This window comes from Camelina sativa, chromosome 14 (genome assembly GCF_000633955.1).
Source record: "Camelina sativa cultivar DH55 chromosome 14, Cs, whole genome shotgun sequence".
Lineage (NCBI taxonomy): Eukaryota > Viridiplantae > Streptophyta > Magnoliopsida > Brassicales > Brassicaceae > Camelina > Camelina sativa.
In genome coordinates this window covers 16,226,204-16,241,818 of record NC_025698.1, presented here as the reverse complement: position 1 = coordinate 16,241,818, position 15,615 = coordinate 16,226,204, and the positions used below count along the sequence as shown (strand labels likewise).

Sequence of the window (15,615 nt, the reverse complement as noted above, 5' to 3'; positions counted from 1 at the left end):
AGATCCCCAGTTGAGAGGCTGGCCGAGATAATTGCGAATAATCCACCCTCCAATGGCTTGGGATGTGTTTCTGTTAAAAGCAGCATCGAAATTACATTTCACCGAAGTTTGAGGAGGGGGCTTCCATTTTATTTGGTCTTGAGGTAGATCCTGAACATTTTCTCTGAGATGCTTTATATTTATCCATTCATTTTTCTCTGCTCGAGCCTGGAGAACAGTTTGAGTTGTACTTTCACGAAAATTGTTAAAAATAGTGTTATTTCGTGCTTTCCAAATTCTCCACATGAGCCATAATGGTTGTAAAGCAATATGGGGAGAGATGTCTTGGCGCCTTGAATATTCAATCACAGGTGAGATGTTTTCCTCTGCATTATCGGATAATTGTTCTAAATTTAAAGCAGAGGTGTTTGAGAAACGCCATGTTGATATAGCAAAAGGACATGTGAACAGGGCATGATTTATAGTTTCATCTTCCAGTCTGCATCTACTACATTTTGGATTTATATCCATATCTCTCGATCGCAGTCTGGTCGTTGTAGGTAAGGCTCGTGAGATGGTCCTCCATATGAAGTGTTTTATTTTAGGCATAATGTTTAAAGCCCATAGTTTGTTCTTTAGTTCAATAGATCCGTAGGGAACACCATACGGAGGATTAGGGACATGAGGATCATGTGTAAGTAGCCAGTACCCTGACCTAACAGTGTAATCTCCAGAAACAGAGTAGTTCCCAATCAACTGATCATGTCGATCATGCTTTGACATATAGGTATTTTTGACAAAGTCTTTATCCTCATTTGCAATCATGTGTTCAATTTTTTGGTTGTCCCATGATCGAGAATCCTCTTCTCGGATGATCAGATCTTTGAGTAGAATTTGCTCTTGTGGTAAACGGGGAATCAATGGGCGAGGAGGGTGAGTGTTAACAAAATTATCAATCCCAACTCGTATTGAAAGGCCATCACCAATCACAAACCGTGAACCTTTTTTAAGAAGGTCAAGGCCAGTTAGTAATGAAGACCATCCGTATGATTGTGATCGTTTTGGTGTTGCATCAAGGAGGGAACTATCAGGATGGTATCTTGCTTTCATTACACGAGCAAAGAGAGAGTCTGGGAACTGTATCAAACGCCAGGCTTGTTTCGCAAGAAGTGCATCATTAAATTTCTCCAAATCTCGAAAGCCTAGTCCACCCTCTTTGTTTGAAATCTGTAACTTCTTCCAAGATATCCATGGGATTTTCCGGTGATGTGTGCTTCTATCCCACCAAAAATTCATTAATAAAGATTCAAGTTCAGATGTGACTCCCTTTGGTAGTTTGAAACAGGACATGGCATAGACAGGCATGGAGACTGCAACTGATTTGAGCATTACCTCTTTACCTGCAGGTGAGAGCTTCTTTGTTGTCCAGTGTGAAGTTCTTTTTCTCACTCTGTCAATTATATTTTCAAACATTTCATTCTTCTTCCTACCAAACTGTTCAGGTAGACCAAGATATTTACCCCCTCCTCCATGGTGTGGGATTTTTAATATTGTCTTGTGCCAAAAACTCTTGAACCAAAAGTAATCATAGATTTATCTGTGTTAATCTTTTGTCCAGAATAGTGTTCATAGACATCAAAAACATCTCGCAAGGCTTGACAATTTTTCTTGTGTGCTTTGCAAAAGAAGAGAGAGTCATCAGCAAATTGTAAATGGGTGATGCGTGGTACACCATTACCAATCTTTACTCCCTTAATGTCTCCATCTTTAGCATAGGAGGTAATGAGGTGGCTTAACATATCAGAACATAGAATAAAGAGATAAGGAGACAGGGGATCTCCTTGACGGATCCCCCTTTCTGGTCGAACAAGTCCATGAGGGGAGCCATTTATTAGGACCGAGTACGTGGTTGAACAAACAGCAGCCATAATCCAACTGATCCATTGATCACATAATCCAAATAGCTTGAGTGTTGTTTCTAAAAAGTTCCATTCAACTCTGTCGTATGCTTTGCTTACATCAGTTTTAACAGCCATGTAAGTTTGTGAGACACGTTTTCGAGATTTCAAAGAATGCATTACTTCATGTGCAATCGTAACATTATCCTGAATAATTCTACCCGGAATGAATGCAGCTTGTGATTCAGAGACAATGCTATCAAGATGAGGCTTGAGGCGCTTTACAAGACATTTAGAAATAATCTTGTATAAGACATTGCACAGTGAAATTGGACGGTAATCAGAGAGCGTTGTGGGGTTGTCAACCTTTGGAATTAGACATATATTTGTGTGGTTAATGCCTTGCGTCATTGTAGAGGTTCTGAAAAAATTTTGCACTTCCCTAATCACATCCTTTCCGACTATTGACCAGCAACGTTTATAAAACCTTGCAGTTAGCCCGTCTGGTCCCGGAGCACCTATCTTTCTATCCCCATGTATAAGAATTCCTTGGCAATTATAGAGTGAGATTAATCTGTTCTTTGAAGATCTAGTCTTTGCACATGCGTGAAAATAGCTTGTGTTTTGATCGCCTTCTTCAATGGTTTGGTTTCTACTCTTTTGCTTCCAGTGCTTTTCCTCATCATTGTATGCTTTGGTAAGAGCAATTTGAATGTGTGGCACACGTTGTCTCTCAGTCCGCACGGTACTTTCCATGGCCGTATTTAATTGAGAGTGTTAAGCTCGTATTCGTGTATCCGCATTTAATTGTGATGTATGTTTCAGTTTGGCCATGTTTTTTCGACAGTTTGAGATTCTAGATATGATAGTTGTTGTTTGAATATCTGAATCTTTTTGCCAACCTTCACGAACTGTTTCTGTAAATGTAGGCAGCTCACATAATCTTTTATCAAAGAAGAAGACCCTTTTACGTTTTTCTTTCTTCATATTTAGTTGGAGGGATAGAGGACGATGATCAGAGCCTGAGAAATCCATAAAGTCAAGACTCGCATTTGGGAAAGTAGCTGCTCCAGTACTATTGATCAAACAGCAATCCAAGCAACATCTCATAGTATGAGTATACCGTTCACCAACCCATGTAAATTTATCTCCTCTTGAGTTAAGGTCATCCAAATCACAGTCTGAGATCATACTCCTAAAGTTCCTGAATGTCCACTCATCTCTGTTCGGACCACCCATTTTTTCTTGATTATTTCTAATCTCATTAAAATCTCCAATCAAAATCCAAGGTTCAGTTCGATGAGGAGAGATATCTTTGAGATAGTCCCATAAGTGATGTCTTTCACTCTGGGTTGGATGACCATACAAACAATACAAATAGAAGTTAATATTATTATAGGTTGCTGATACATCAATGAGCCTCTCATCCTTTGAAATTAAGGAGAGGGTCACATTGTTATTCCACATAAGAGCTAAGCCACCACTCCTGCCTAGAGGGGGCTGAGTTATAATGTTAGTAAATCCTAAATCATCCTTAAGTTTACATACCATATCACACTTATTTAAAGTTTCAATAAGAAATAAAACATCACACTTAGATGATTTACATAAACGTTTTATAGTAGTAGATTTTAATGGAGATGCAAGGCCTTGGCAATTCCAGGAAATCATCTTCATGGAGGATCCTCTAGGGGTACCGGGCCCCCCGCGCCTCCGTCGAATCCAATGTTGACCGAGCATGAATCAACCGAACTGTCAATCTTTCCCTGCTTCCGGAGATGGCTCAGGACCGCCCTCTCTTCCGCAGCATTAGCATTGTTGAATGCTGTTTCGAAACTCACCCTTTTGCGTTTGTGAAAACCAATAGGGATCGCATTGTCTGTACTGTCTTCAAAGAAATCCTTTGGCGTGTACTTGGCATGAAGGTATTGAAGACGTTCTGCTGTGAGTTCCGTATCCTCAAAAACACTGGGGATATCCGATGAGTGAGTGGTAATGGGACCATGGTCACAAACAGCATTCTGAGGAGGGGCCATATGAATACCCGGGATATCCACTTCAGTAGACATGGTAGTGGCATCCTTTACATCATCCATATTGTTATCGTCATCCGGATGTTCATCACCATCATTATCATCACCAGGCACATATGGATCCTCACTATCAAAAGTAAGAGGGCATTCTTTGATATCGTGTTTCAAACTACCACATTGGTTACAGAAGTTACGGAGGCGCTCAAAGCGAAACATAATAAGGGTGTTCTCTCCTGGCATGAACTGAACATTTTTTTTGAAACGAAGGGGATTGTCTATATTCCAATCTATCTTAACCCTTACCGAACCTACTTGGTTAACATTCTCATCATAGTCTACTTCTGTCACATACCCTAGACTGTTTCCAAGCCTTCTAGCCATGACATTTGTTAAGTACAGAGTTGGAATACCTTGAATCTGGATCCAAAAGGGAATGATCTTCATCTCATTCTCAGCCAAGTTCGGGTACCAGCGGTGGGTTGTAACCATCCAATCGTTGAACGACCACGGACCACGTCGGAGGACAAGATTCATCGTTTCCTCAGATTGAAAACGAAATTGGACTCGTCCCCCGTCAATGATACGGCCTACACATTCCTCGGGGAATCCCCATACCCGGGGCATCTAGCGGATGAGGGCCCGTAAGTTTTGTTTACGGGGGTTGACATGAGTGACCACAAGAGAGTATCGATTGATAGCAGCGGCTCTAGAAACAAATTTTGGTGGCAGAGTAATTGGGGCATCATCAGTCCCCAAATCAAGATCTTGAACAGATTTTCGTAAGTAATCGCTCATGGTGTGTTTGGGGGTGACAAAGTGATGGTCGGTAATCGGTCGGGTCTGACAAACGGGATTGAAAACAAGGAATTTATATAGAATCAACAATGGCGGTTTTTGTAAGCGGTTATCCCCCGCAGAAACAGGGAAAAAGAAACTGTCAAGTTTAACTGACAGAGATAAACTGCCAACAAAGTTTTGGAAGCAAAGGTATATGATTTTGTCGGTGGAAACATGACTCCTAATCGGAGAAAATTGCCGGCAACGCCGGAAAAAACCCCAAAGGGTATGATCGCCACAATAGTCGCCTCGAGAGAGAACCGACATTTTTTTTTTGTAGGACGAAAGTGAGGGATAACCTGGTATGAATGATCTTATAATTTGTCATAAGATTGTTTAGGATTGCCAATGAGTAAGAGAGAGTGTGTTGTGTTGTCAATTAATATTTAATTAACAGTTTATGTTAAACTTTCATCGAATTAAATATTAAATAATTATGTGTGATGGTGCTTAATATATTTACTAGGTACCCACTTGCACTATGTGCGGGATATATCGATTTAAATAAAGTATTATATGCAAAATTATTATTTGAGATTTAAGATTTATTTTGTGTAAAACAAAATATGTAAATAAAGATTTTTTTGTTTATTCAAATTTGCATTTACTTTCGGTAAAATTCGTTTTACCCGTAAAATATTTGAACTTGGAAAAGAATTTCAAGGTGGCGTAGAAATTTTTGATGTGTTTTTGTGTTTCTAAAAATCAAATTCACATATTTTATGTTTAACATTATCATCTACATCACTATACCATTAAATAGATAAAAAAAAAAAAACTTTTTAGACTAATAGATTTAATTTAAACTAATCATAAGTTAAAAAAATGCAATGAGAAAGATGTATAAAAGTGGTAAATAAATGTTTAATTTTTTTATTGTTTGTGAAATGTAATTTATTTCTAATAATTAAATATGTTACAAAAATTGATAATTAAATACATTTCTGGATTTTAATTGTTGATTAATTTTTTCATTTTTTTAAACTTATAGAAAAAACATTATCTTATATATGTCAATGATATATTTATGTAAACAATAATGAGGTGAGAGCAAAGGATTATAGTTTTTTTCTTTTTTTTATAATAAATACAATGGCAGAAAGTTGTAAATAAGTAGAATGTTTTGAGCGTTATTTGATAAAAATGGTCTGAGCTCTATAACACTAACACATCAGCTTTTTTTTAATTGTGTTTCTCTATTAATATATAGGGGATTATTTATAAAAAGCTAACATATTAAATTAATATATCAAACTATAAAAATCAGGTTATTGTATTAATAACTAAATTTGATATTATTTATTAATTATTATGAATTAAAGAGAAAGAATTTCTTATTCTTATAAGGAGTTCTTAATAAAGTACCCCAGGCCTCGTCTCTCTTCTTTTTCTTCTTTTTGTATTATTTAATTAGTTTTTAATAGAAGATTTCTGGTTAGAAGACCACCATTGTGGATGGCCTAACCAATTTAGACTAAGAGTTGTTAGTGTAAGAGTAGGTAGCATAACATTGCTTGTAGAAGTGAGTCAAGTACCTAGAATTATGGTCTAGTAGAAAGTCATTATTAGAGCATTCCCATCCCACATACTGTGGGGATGAGTGTCAAAAAACAATAATAATATAAAATTAAAAGAAGGAGAGAAGCTTTAATTTTGAGATGGAGTGTCTCTGCAGAGACACAGATGAGAGAAAAAATGCCCAGCTGGTGTATTCTTATTGGTGCTGAATAATAAATTAAATTAAGTTATAAAAATAATATATATCTATATAAAAAAAAACTTTGAGACATCCAAAACAAGTATGACCAATAATAGTGCTCTTAGAGTCTATATAAGTGAGTGTAGTGCAGCAAGTGATGAGAATCACTATGTGTGTTGTGTTTGCAAGTGGAGAGAATCCTTGTGATCCGAAATATTAATGTACAAGATTAAAAAAAAAATTATTTTCTCTCTTACTAGTAGTTTATTAATTTGTGTTCTTACGATTGAATAGTGATGTGCTTCTGTTATCAAGAGAGAATAAAAACAGAGCACAAAGGAGAAACTAGAGTCTAGAGGAGATATGCTGAGCCTCTCAGTGAAACAGAGGAGAAACATGAAAATGCAACAGGGAATCGCAAAGGTGTCTTTTTATTTATTTTTATTTTGGGGGTCTTCTTTCCAAACACAGGATCAATACTAGGTCATTGCTTGCCAGAATCTTCCACAGCAAGTAAAAGAGTTGTGTTCAATACTAAAATCACCAGAAATAAGACTAGAAAAGAACACTTGAAAATATAAGCAACAAATGCAAATCATGAGTCCTACTAAAGTTTGTCAAGCTCTTAAATCAAGATGCTACTTTAACAAAAAAAAAATAAAAAATCAAGATCCTTAGAGAAAAGGATACATAAAAACAGATCATAGAGAGGCAATAGTTTCGACGCGTAACGGCGCCTAAACTCTTCATCATCAGCAATTCCTAGTAGCCTAACTCTTCTCATGTCTTTTCTATCAATAACAAGGGATCTGGAGAAAGAATTCTCTCACATAAAAAATCCAGCGACATGAAAAGGGGGATTGTGTGTGTAAATTTCAGTCGCCGGAGCTGTCGCTAGCGACATAGAAAAGAACAGGGCCATTGTAGTAAAATATGTAGTATGGCTGAACATCATATGAGAGGCGTTTTGGTGCAAAAATGATTTCACCAGCCTTGTTGGTCCCCGGGGAAGTGATATTCCTACCCATCCCCAAAGAGAAAGGAAGCTCAAATGTTTGCTGGGACCAATCATGTGTCGTCGCATCTTCCAGTATCCATAAATCAAACCTACGGAAATCAGCATGAGGGTGTCTTGCAATGGAAGCTAGCTTGCCTTTGTATTCTATGAGAATAGATTCACCCTCCCAGCAAACAACAGCCATAGGCGCTTTGACAAAGCTCAGCCTCTCATATCTAACATCAAAACACACAATCACCGGATTTTTAGTTCGGGTTGGGGTCCAAGCAGCATAATACACGAAACCATTGATACATTTTGAGTTGGTAACAGTGAAATGAGGCGGGCTGGTGAACGTATTGCGTGTCCATGAAGATTCTCCTCCTCCAAGTGTTAAAACCTCGTAAAGTAGAGAATCATGAGGCTGATGAGGATAAGACACCATGGTCAATGCTTTGAATTGATCTCCAACAGGATCGTATCCCCAGGATGTGCGTGCCCCGGCACATGGTAGGATAGTGAAATTGTTGGTGTTGGGGTTACAGACAAAGAATGGACCACTGCTAGTACACCCGATTAAGCCATGAACAGATTGACAGGAGGAGGCGTTAGACAAGTACACTGAAGGTATTGTCATATGGAAAGTGGTTGCCAAAGAAGAAGATTTCTCATCTTCGTAGGAAGACGAGAAGACGATTAAACGCCAGTCATTAACCTTGGCTTGTGAAGCGCCGCAGAAAGCGATTGTAAACCGCGACCGGATCGTGGAGGACACAGCGTAGTAAGAATTGACAAACCTTTGGTTTCAGATGATGGAAGACCACATCTTTGATACACATAGGAACTTCATAAGAGACTTGGCAGGCAATCTAGTGAGTATAGCCTCCTCTAGGTCAAGAGGGATGGGATCTGCCTCAATACGTCGTCTCTTCTCGCGTTGCATGGCGCCTACCAAAAACAAACTGTAGATTCGACTCGGCAAAGGAAGTTCTGAGCAGAGGAGATATGTCAAAAGGGAGTTTTTGTTTTTATGAGCTTATACTTAAGATCTGGGGAGCAAACCTTCCATTGTTGTTTTCTTATGTTGTATTATACAACTTTAAGAGAGAAAACAAAAACAAATAAAACCCAGCCGTTTGTGAGGGTTTAATTCCTTTTTTTCCTGTTCATGATAAATCTTCAAAGATTACGTGGATTATTTTCACCCGATGTGAATATGATCAGGTAGTCAAACATAATTTTATTTATGATGTCGAACCTAATTCTCATGTCAAATCCATTTGGGCTTGGTTTACGGTCTAATTAATATTATATTGTTGTTTAATGTTTTCACTTTTCATTGATAAATTTTATACAATATTAGTCTATAGATCATAGACTAGCAAATCTATATATAGTTGATGTGACTTGTTTATGATCAAAGACTAGCAAAACTAAATAGTTGATGTGACTTGTTTATGTACAGTTGAAGACTATTTGGTCTTCTAGCCTTTCTCCAAAGTCTAATGGCATATAAACCTTAAAGAGTAATACTAAAGATGCGTGAGAGTTGTATTCCAACTCTTGTCGTCTGATAGTACAAAATATCTTGAAAATACGAATAATATGCCACTAATGTAATACTAATATGTTTGAATCAAAAATAGAGGGGGAGAGAGCTTGTGTAAGTCTCTCTCACAGACGCTTCTTTCCTTCTCCATGTCTTGATCGTCTTGGAGCTTCGTCTTCTTCTTCACTTTCACTCGCTTCGTTTCTTAAACTGTTTCCGACCTCGAACTGCTCCATGTCATGTGATGCATCCTGATTTTGTTGATCCGTCCCCACTCCTGTCTCCTCGCTTCTCTCAGGTGTTTTCCGGTTGGCTGGGCCAGGACGTGCTGATGATGTTGCTGGTGGATAATACATCGGCCTAGAGTCGTTGTTCCCGGATCAGATATGATACTCTCATCTTTTTGCCAATCATCTTTCCCGATTAAGTCACTTTGCTAATTCTCCAGCTCTCGTTCCTGCTAAATAGTGTCATCATGTCACTTAACAAAACTTTTCTTGTTAGCTTCAGTTCAAATCAAATGATGCAAGAATGAGAACTTTTAAATATCTCACCATCAGAGTTTGAATTCACTTGGTACATATAGAGAAGGCAGGTCTTGAAATTGCCAGAATATTTTTCGAATATGGAAACCAACAATAGCTATCAAAGTCAATAAAATGTATCATTACCTTAACTTGTTAATATAAAAATTCGGTAATTATGGAAAGTTTATGGATTCTCCCGTTGTATATAAAAGATTTAACGATGCCAGTTGTACAAATCTTCTTTTTCTCCATTGAGTCTCAGTTTAGGGCTTTCTTCTTCTTTTCACCAAGCTTCCTTCACAATGGCGGAGCCAAACCAATCCGTCCGGGTACTTTTTCCTCTCTCTCTCAATCTCTCAATCTATCTATCCATATATCATCCAAAAAATAAATTTATCCGGGGCAATAATATTAAATTATTATTTTATTATTTTTTAAATAAAATTATATCAATTAAAATATTTGATTAGTTTTGTCAACTTAAAATAAGTAATAAAATTTTGTTTTATATATAGAATATGAACTTGTTAACATAAGAAATATAAACAAATTAAGTTATTGTATTGTATTTGTATGATATTTTAGTATTATACACAACACAAAACTTGTATCTAAAAAGAAAATAGGGTAATGGGGGCAATAAAAAATATTTGAGCAGAGCCATACTTAAAAACTCACGTAAAATAACACTAATCTAAAAAAATTTACCCGTGGCAAGTGCTCCTGTTAACCGTAACGTACGTCCGCCCATCTCTCTCTCTTCAGTTGCTAAATGATTAGCTTGTGTAAATTTTGCAGACTTGCATACTAAAAGTCGATCTAAAGTGCTGCACCGGTTGCCAAAAAAAAGCAGGCATCAAGTTGAAGAGTATCTCTGGTAATAAGAAAAAGTCCAACTTACTTTTGAACTGCTTCTTGACTCATATATATAAGTCTTATAACATGAGATAATTCTTAATACTTTGTTTCCAATGAAAACAGGTGTAAACGAAGTGGAGTACAACAGAAAAAAAGGGCTCATGACAGTCACAGGTAACGTTGAACCTATGACTCTGGTTCGTAAACTTAATAAATGTGGCAAAAAAACAGAGCTCTTCTCAGTTAAGTACCAGATTGAAGATGATGATCTAAAGAGCGACGATGAAGATGAAACTTCTTCTTCTGACTCTGCTAGTTCATATAATGATCCTAAACCCATGCAACGTGAATTGCTAGAGAAGATGAAGCAGAAGAACAAGAGAGGGCTACGAAAAAAACTTTCTTTTCTATTGTGTTTGACCAGTAAATCAAAGGTTGTACAGCCTTTACCGATGCGAAACCGAAACTGGCATGTCCCATCAAAGTTTCAGAATGGTCCTCCGCAGTTGTGGCCTCCGCAACCGTTGATACCCTATTCACAAATCAGGCAACCACAACTACCACCAATGATGCCGCAACAACCACAAGTTCCAAAGAAGCTGTGAATGTACCAGAGAAGGTCTAGCTTCAGTTCAGGGCTTTACTCAACCGGGTCTCTTTTAACTATACTGATTTTGTGTTTGGAGAGATTCACAAGATAATATCAGTATTTAACATTTTTTTCTTTAAAATAAAAGATAATTTATGAGAGTATTGCGACCAATGTGCGGACACTGTATGATAGAGAAACAACTGTCTGCTAACAAGTCGAACCAGGTCAAAATGCCGAAATACGTACGTTTCATAAATGCTTTTTCTTTGTCGTAATACGAACAGAGTGGTAGTGCATGTGTGATGACAACAAACACATTTCTACTCTCTAGACTCTAGTCATCACAGACCCTAAAAAGGTAAAATAAGAACTATATTTGTCCGCAGATTATATAAATCTTTTGTTGATGCATGATACAATTGTGAATGATTAGACCAAACAAATACAAACAACAAAGGATCACAAATATCGGTATATGTCGATCATTTTTCTCGTGTTTTATTTTTTCGTTTCTTTCTGTTCAAACGTCATCACAAGCTTATTCGTATCTCTAGCGACATCGGTCGCTTGATCAGCACTTCATCCAGGTGATGAAGCTACCGGGACTCTCGAGCTTGTTAGTGTCAATGCGCTTGATTCTTATGAATCCTTGCTTAGCCAAAACTTTGGAACATGTGTTTTTTGAGACACGTCCTGCGACAAGTGAGCTCTAATTAGTAATTATCATTCCTGATATTCCATGTGATTCTGCTTTCTAGACACTCCTTTCTAATTCTGAGTCTTACAACTGCGGGACACACAAATGATATGTACATGAATATGAAGGACACATGTGCTTACGTATTGAGAGTGAACTTAGCAGAGATCCTAAAAAGTATTTGTAAAGATTCTACTATCAAAAAAGTCCTGATCAGAGAGTGAACTTTTTAGAAAACCACCACTCAGCTGCGTCTATACTCTAGGGAAAATTGTTTTGATTGCAAAATGTAAAATGTTCCAATTAATCTTAAAATTAAAAAGAAAAACAGAACAAAAAGAAGAAATAGACATCTATAAATTTTGAGCAGGGATTCTGTACCCATCATAAAAATTAATCACTATAGAGACTATGGTTTTATAAAAAATAAATTTGAGCAAATCCCATAGTATCAAGCCAATTTGTTAGGTACATAAAATCAACACGTATATGTTGAGTACGAAAAAACAAAGAGGGCCATATCCGTGAATTAAAAAAGTTTACAAAGACCTAATATTTTCAACATGTTCTGGTGATATATAGACGTTACATACACCAACAATCTTTCCAATTCCATAACAGTGCCTAAAACTTTCATCATCAGCAATTCCTTCAAGCCTAACTCTTCTAATGTTGCTTGTTTCTACATGGTAGTAGAAAATGTAGAAGGGTTGAAGATGGTAGCGTGACAAGATTTTTGGGGCTAGAATGATCTCCCCAACCTCGTTAGTGCCTGGAAAAGACAACTGAAAACCCCCAACATAATCCCACAGAGAAAATGGAATCTCACATGTTTGCTTTGACCATTCGTGTTTCTCCATGTCTTCTAACACCCACAAATCAAAACTATGGAAACGTGCCAAAGGGTATCTTACAATGGAAGCTAACTTCCCTTTGTATTCCATCAAAATCGAATCATTCCACCATCCTACGACATCCCTAGGTGCTTTGATAAAATTTATCTTCTCTGATCTAACATCAAAACAAACGATCACTGGATTCATATTTACTTTTGGAGTCCAACCACCATAATACACAACCCCGTTGATGCATACTTTCATAGTTAGAGGGGAATAAGGTGGAACATTGTTGTTACCTCTGATTTGCCTCCATGAATATAATTTTTTATCACCTTTTAGAGTTAGCACCAAGTGCTCTACACCATCATTATTAGGTATGCGCGAAGAAATGAGTGACAAAGCTTTGAACTGATCATCCACCGGATCATACCCTAAACATCTGCCTCTCATATCAGGAGCGCGGCGTGAGGGTAAGCTTGGTAAGACAATGACTTGTCTGGTGCTAGGGTTACATACCATGAACCCACCTACAAGTGAACAGCCTATGAAGCCACGGACGGAAACACACCTTGACGCAGGGTTGCTACAAACGCTTAAACATGGTATTGTCATACGGTGATTGGTTATTAAAGAAGAAGATTCATGTCCCTCGTGTGAAGACGAGAAGAAGAACAAGCGCTTCTCCTCACGCTTGGCGAATATGCCGTTGGTGAAAGCGACTATAAACCGTGGTCGTGTCGAGGAGATTGAGTAGAAGGAATCGATGAACCCTTGGCTACGAATAATGGACGACCACGACTTAGAAACGGATTTGAACTTCATAAGAGACTTGGCTGGCAACCTGGTGAGAATCTCCACTGTTAGATCAAGAGGGATATGATCTATCTCCTTGTTGTTTCATGATGACGGCTGCCCTAGAATCTTCTACTTGTTTTGTTTACTTGGTCCAAGCCCAAACCGAGTGGGAAGCCCAAACCGTCATATCTCTTGTAGCTTGCTTGTGATTCAGGCTTTCTCTTCACATCATCAGGGCATCTCCAACGGGGTCTCTTTAGCATGGTCTCTTGAAAAAAAGTGTTGAAAAACAAAATAAAACTGCAGGATCGTCTCTGAAAACAGAGTTTTTGGAGATGGTAAGAGACGCTACGTGGCGGTCTCTAATTGGTCAAAAATTTAGACAATTTTTTTCTTTTTTTTTCTTTTTGATCTTTCTCTTTCCCGAGTTTTCTCTCTTTCTTGGCTCTGGTGGTCGAGAGACGATGATGGCGAAAACGAAGACATGCTTTATGCTTCTCCTGGTACGATTCTTCTTGTTTTTGTTGGTAAATCTTGATGAATTAGGGTTGTTTATATATGATTAATATTAGGGTTATTTGAATTGGGAATTAGAAAATTAGGATTCTTTGTAGTTTGGATTTTAATCGGAAGAATGGGTTTGACGAATTTCATAGCGACGGGGGTTGGAGTAGGCGCCGTGGTGTTGCTATTGAAGGGCCACGTCAAGCAAACTGCCACCGTCGTAAGTGGTAACGTCAAGCACATCCGCCACTGGTTCGAAGAAGAATCCTCCGCCGCCTCCAAGTGGTAAGTCTTCTCTCTGTTGATTCCTTATGATTTCTCCTTTGCGAAGGTGTGTTATCTTGGTTTGGTGGGGTTTGTGGTTTCGTAAACCGGTTCACTCTCTCATTTTTGATTTTTTGCCGTGAGCTTAGTTGTGTTGGAAAGCTTATGGTATGAATATGATATAAGTGCAGAGGAATTTTGATGATTGTGAGAGAGTGATCTTATTGATTTAATGGTGTAACATGAACTGAGCTGAGCGAGTGATCTAGTAGAAAATATTGTGATCATTTGTGTTAATTGGCTGATCCATCTGTTTAGTGGTGTTTGGGAATCCTAAACTTCATAGGCAGCCATCACATAGGCTTTTGGGGAATTCAGGTGAGAAGAAACTGATCCCAGCCCTAGAATTTTACTGTCAATTAGATTGTATTCTAATAGAGTTAAACTTCACTCAGGTCTGAGAAAACTCAGTTAGCACATACTCCTTCTGTCACTACGCATGTTTGTTGTTTCTCTCCTACTTTAATATGGATTAACTTTTATGGTGTCTTGTTCACCTCTCAAATGCATGAGATGAGATTTTATTTTCTTTCAGCATTAACTATTGAGGTACTATGTCTCATACTGCCATTGGTATATTCATTTTTGTATCTATGTTAGTCCAGTTTCTATGTTGCAGCAAAAACAAGGTTAGATGCTTTGCAGGCTAATCAAAATCGCAGAGGAATTCAACGTTGCTGTACATGACCAACCAAGGTATACTTTACACTAGATTAATATAACGACATAAAACATCGACTCAGGTGGTAGAATGTTCATATCAGATCGAAAGAAGTCAGCAGGTGGAATATGCCAAATCAAGATTACAACTAAATGTTTTTTTTTTAATTTATGCCTTTTTTTTTCTTTCAAATATGCTTATATGTCATGTTTATGTTCAATTTTATGAAATGCAATTATTTCTCAGTATTATAAAATATAAAGTGAATTCTACTTAAAATATTATTTTTTAATTCTAAATTCTAAAGAAACCCATATGGTTTTCTACCATTGGAGACATATAAATTTAATTCATATCAAAGAGTCTCTTAACTTAAAAAGAAACAAAAATTATATATAGAATAATGTTCAGAGACAATGAAAGTCTCTTTGCATTGGAGATGACCTCACTGTTGCCATAGTTCTGCTCGGATTAGGTTGCAAACTCAAATCCATGCACTTAGGATTAGGGTTGCAGAACACTGAGAAACGTCAATGACTAACATTTATGCAGTTCTTAAATCTTCTACCTCAATAATTACTCTTTTCCGGGATCTGATTTTTACTCTGTACTACTCACTACACGATAACCTAACCTTATTGATAGAGAAGCCTTTTATGTTTAGGAAAGACCTATTACTTGGAAGAAGAAAAAAAAAACTCACTAATGCAATCTCATATAGCACACATTCATCTCTTCTTTTATTTTTCAGTGGGACAACCATATTCCATAGAGAAACAATAGAAATGATACACATACAGAATTTTGAAAAACAAAACTCGAGTTT

General features: G+C 37.4%; 3 protein-coding genes across 3 annotated transcripts; 1 reads left to right on the top strand and 2 right to left on the bottom strand.

Annotated features, from left to right (window-relative positions):
* Positions 7,322-9,348, bottom strand: LOC104743665 (F-box protein At1g30790-like). Its single transcript, XM_010464716.1, has 2 exons — positions 9,122-9,348; positions 7,322-8,240 (listed from the first exon to the last, which is right to left on the bottom strand). Exons 1-2 carry the CDS (start codon positions 9,346-9,348, stop codon positions 7,322-7,324), a joined length of 1,146 nt encoding a protein of 381 aa, XP_010463018.1.
* On the top strand, positions 9,822-10,982 carry LOC104743664. The gene is made up of 3 exons (XM_010464715.1): positions 9,822-9,848; positions 10,318-10,396; positions 10,501-10,982. The coding sequence occupies exons 1-3, from the start codon at positions 9,822-9,824 to the stop codon at positions 10,980-10,982; spliced, it is 588 nt and encodes a 195-aa protein (XP_010463017.1).
* Positions 12,206-13,563, bottom strand: LOC104743663 (F-box protein At1g30790-like). Its single transcript, XM_010464714.2, has 2 exons — positions 13,447-13,563; positions 12,206-13,393 (listed from the first exon to the last, which is right to left on the bottom strand). Exons 1-2 carry the CDS (start codon positions 13,561-13,563, stop codon positions 12,206-12,208), a joined length of 1,305 nt encoding a protein of 434 aa, XP_010463016.2.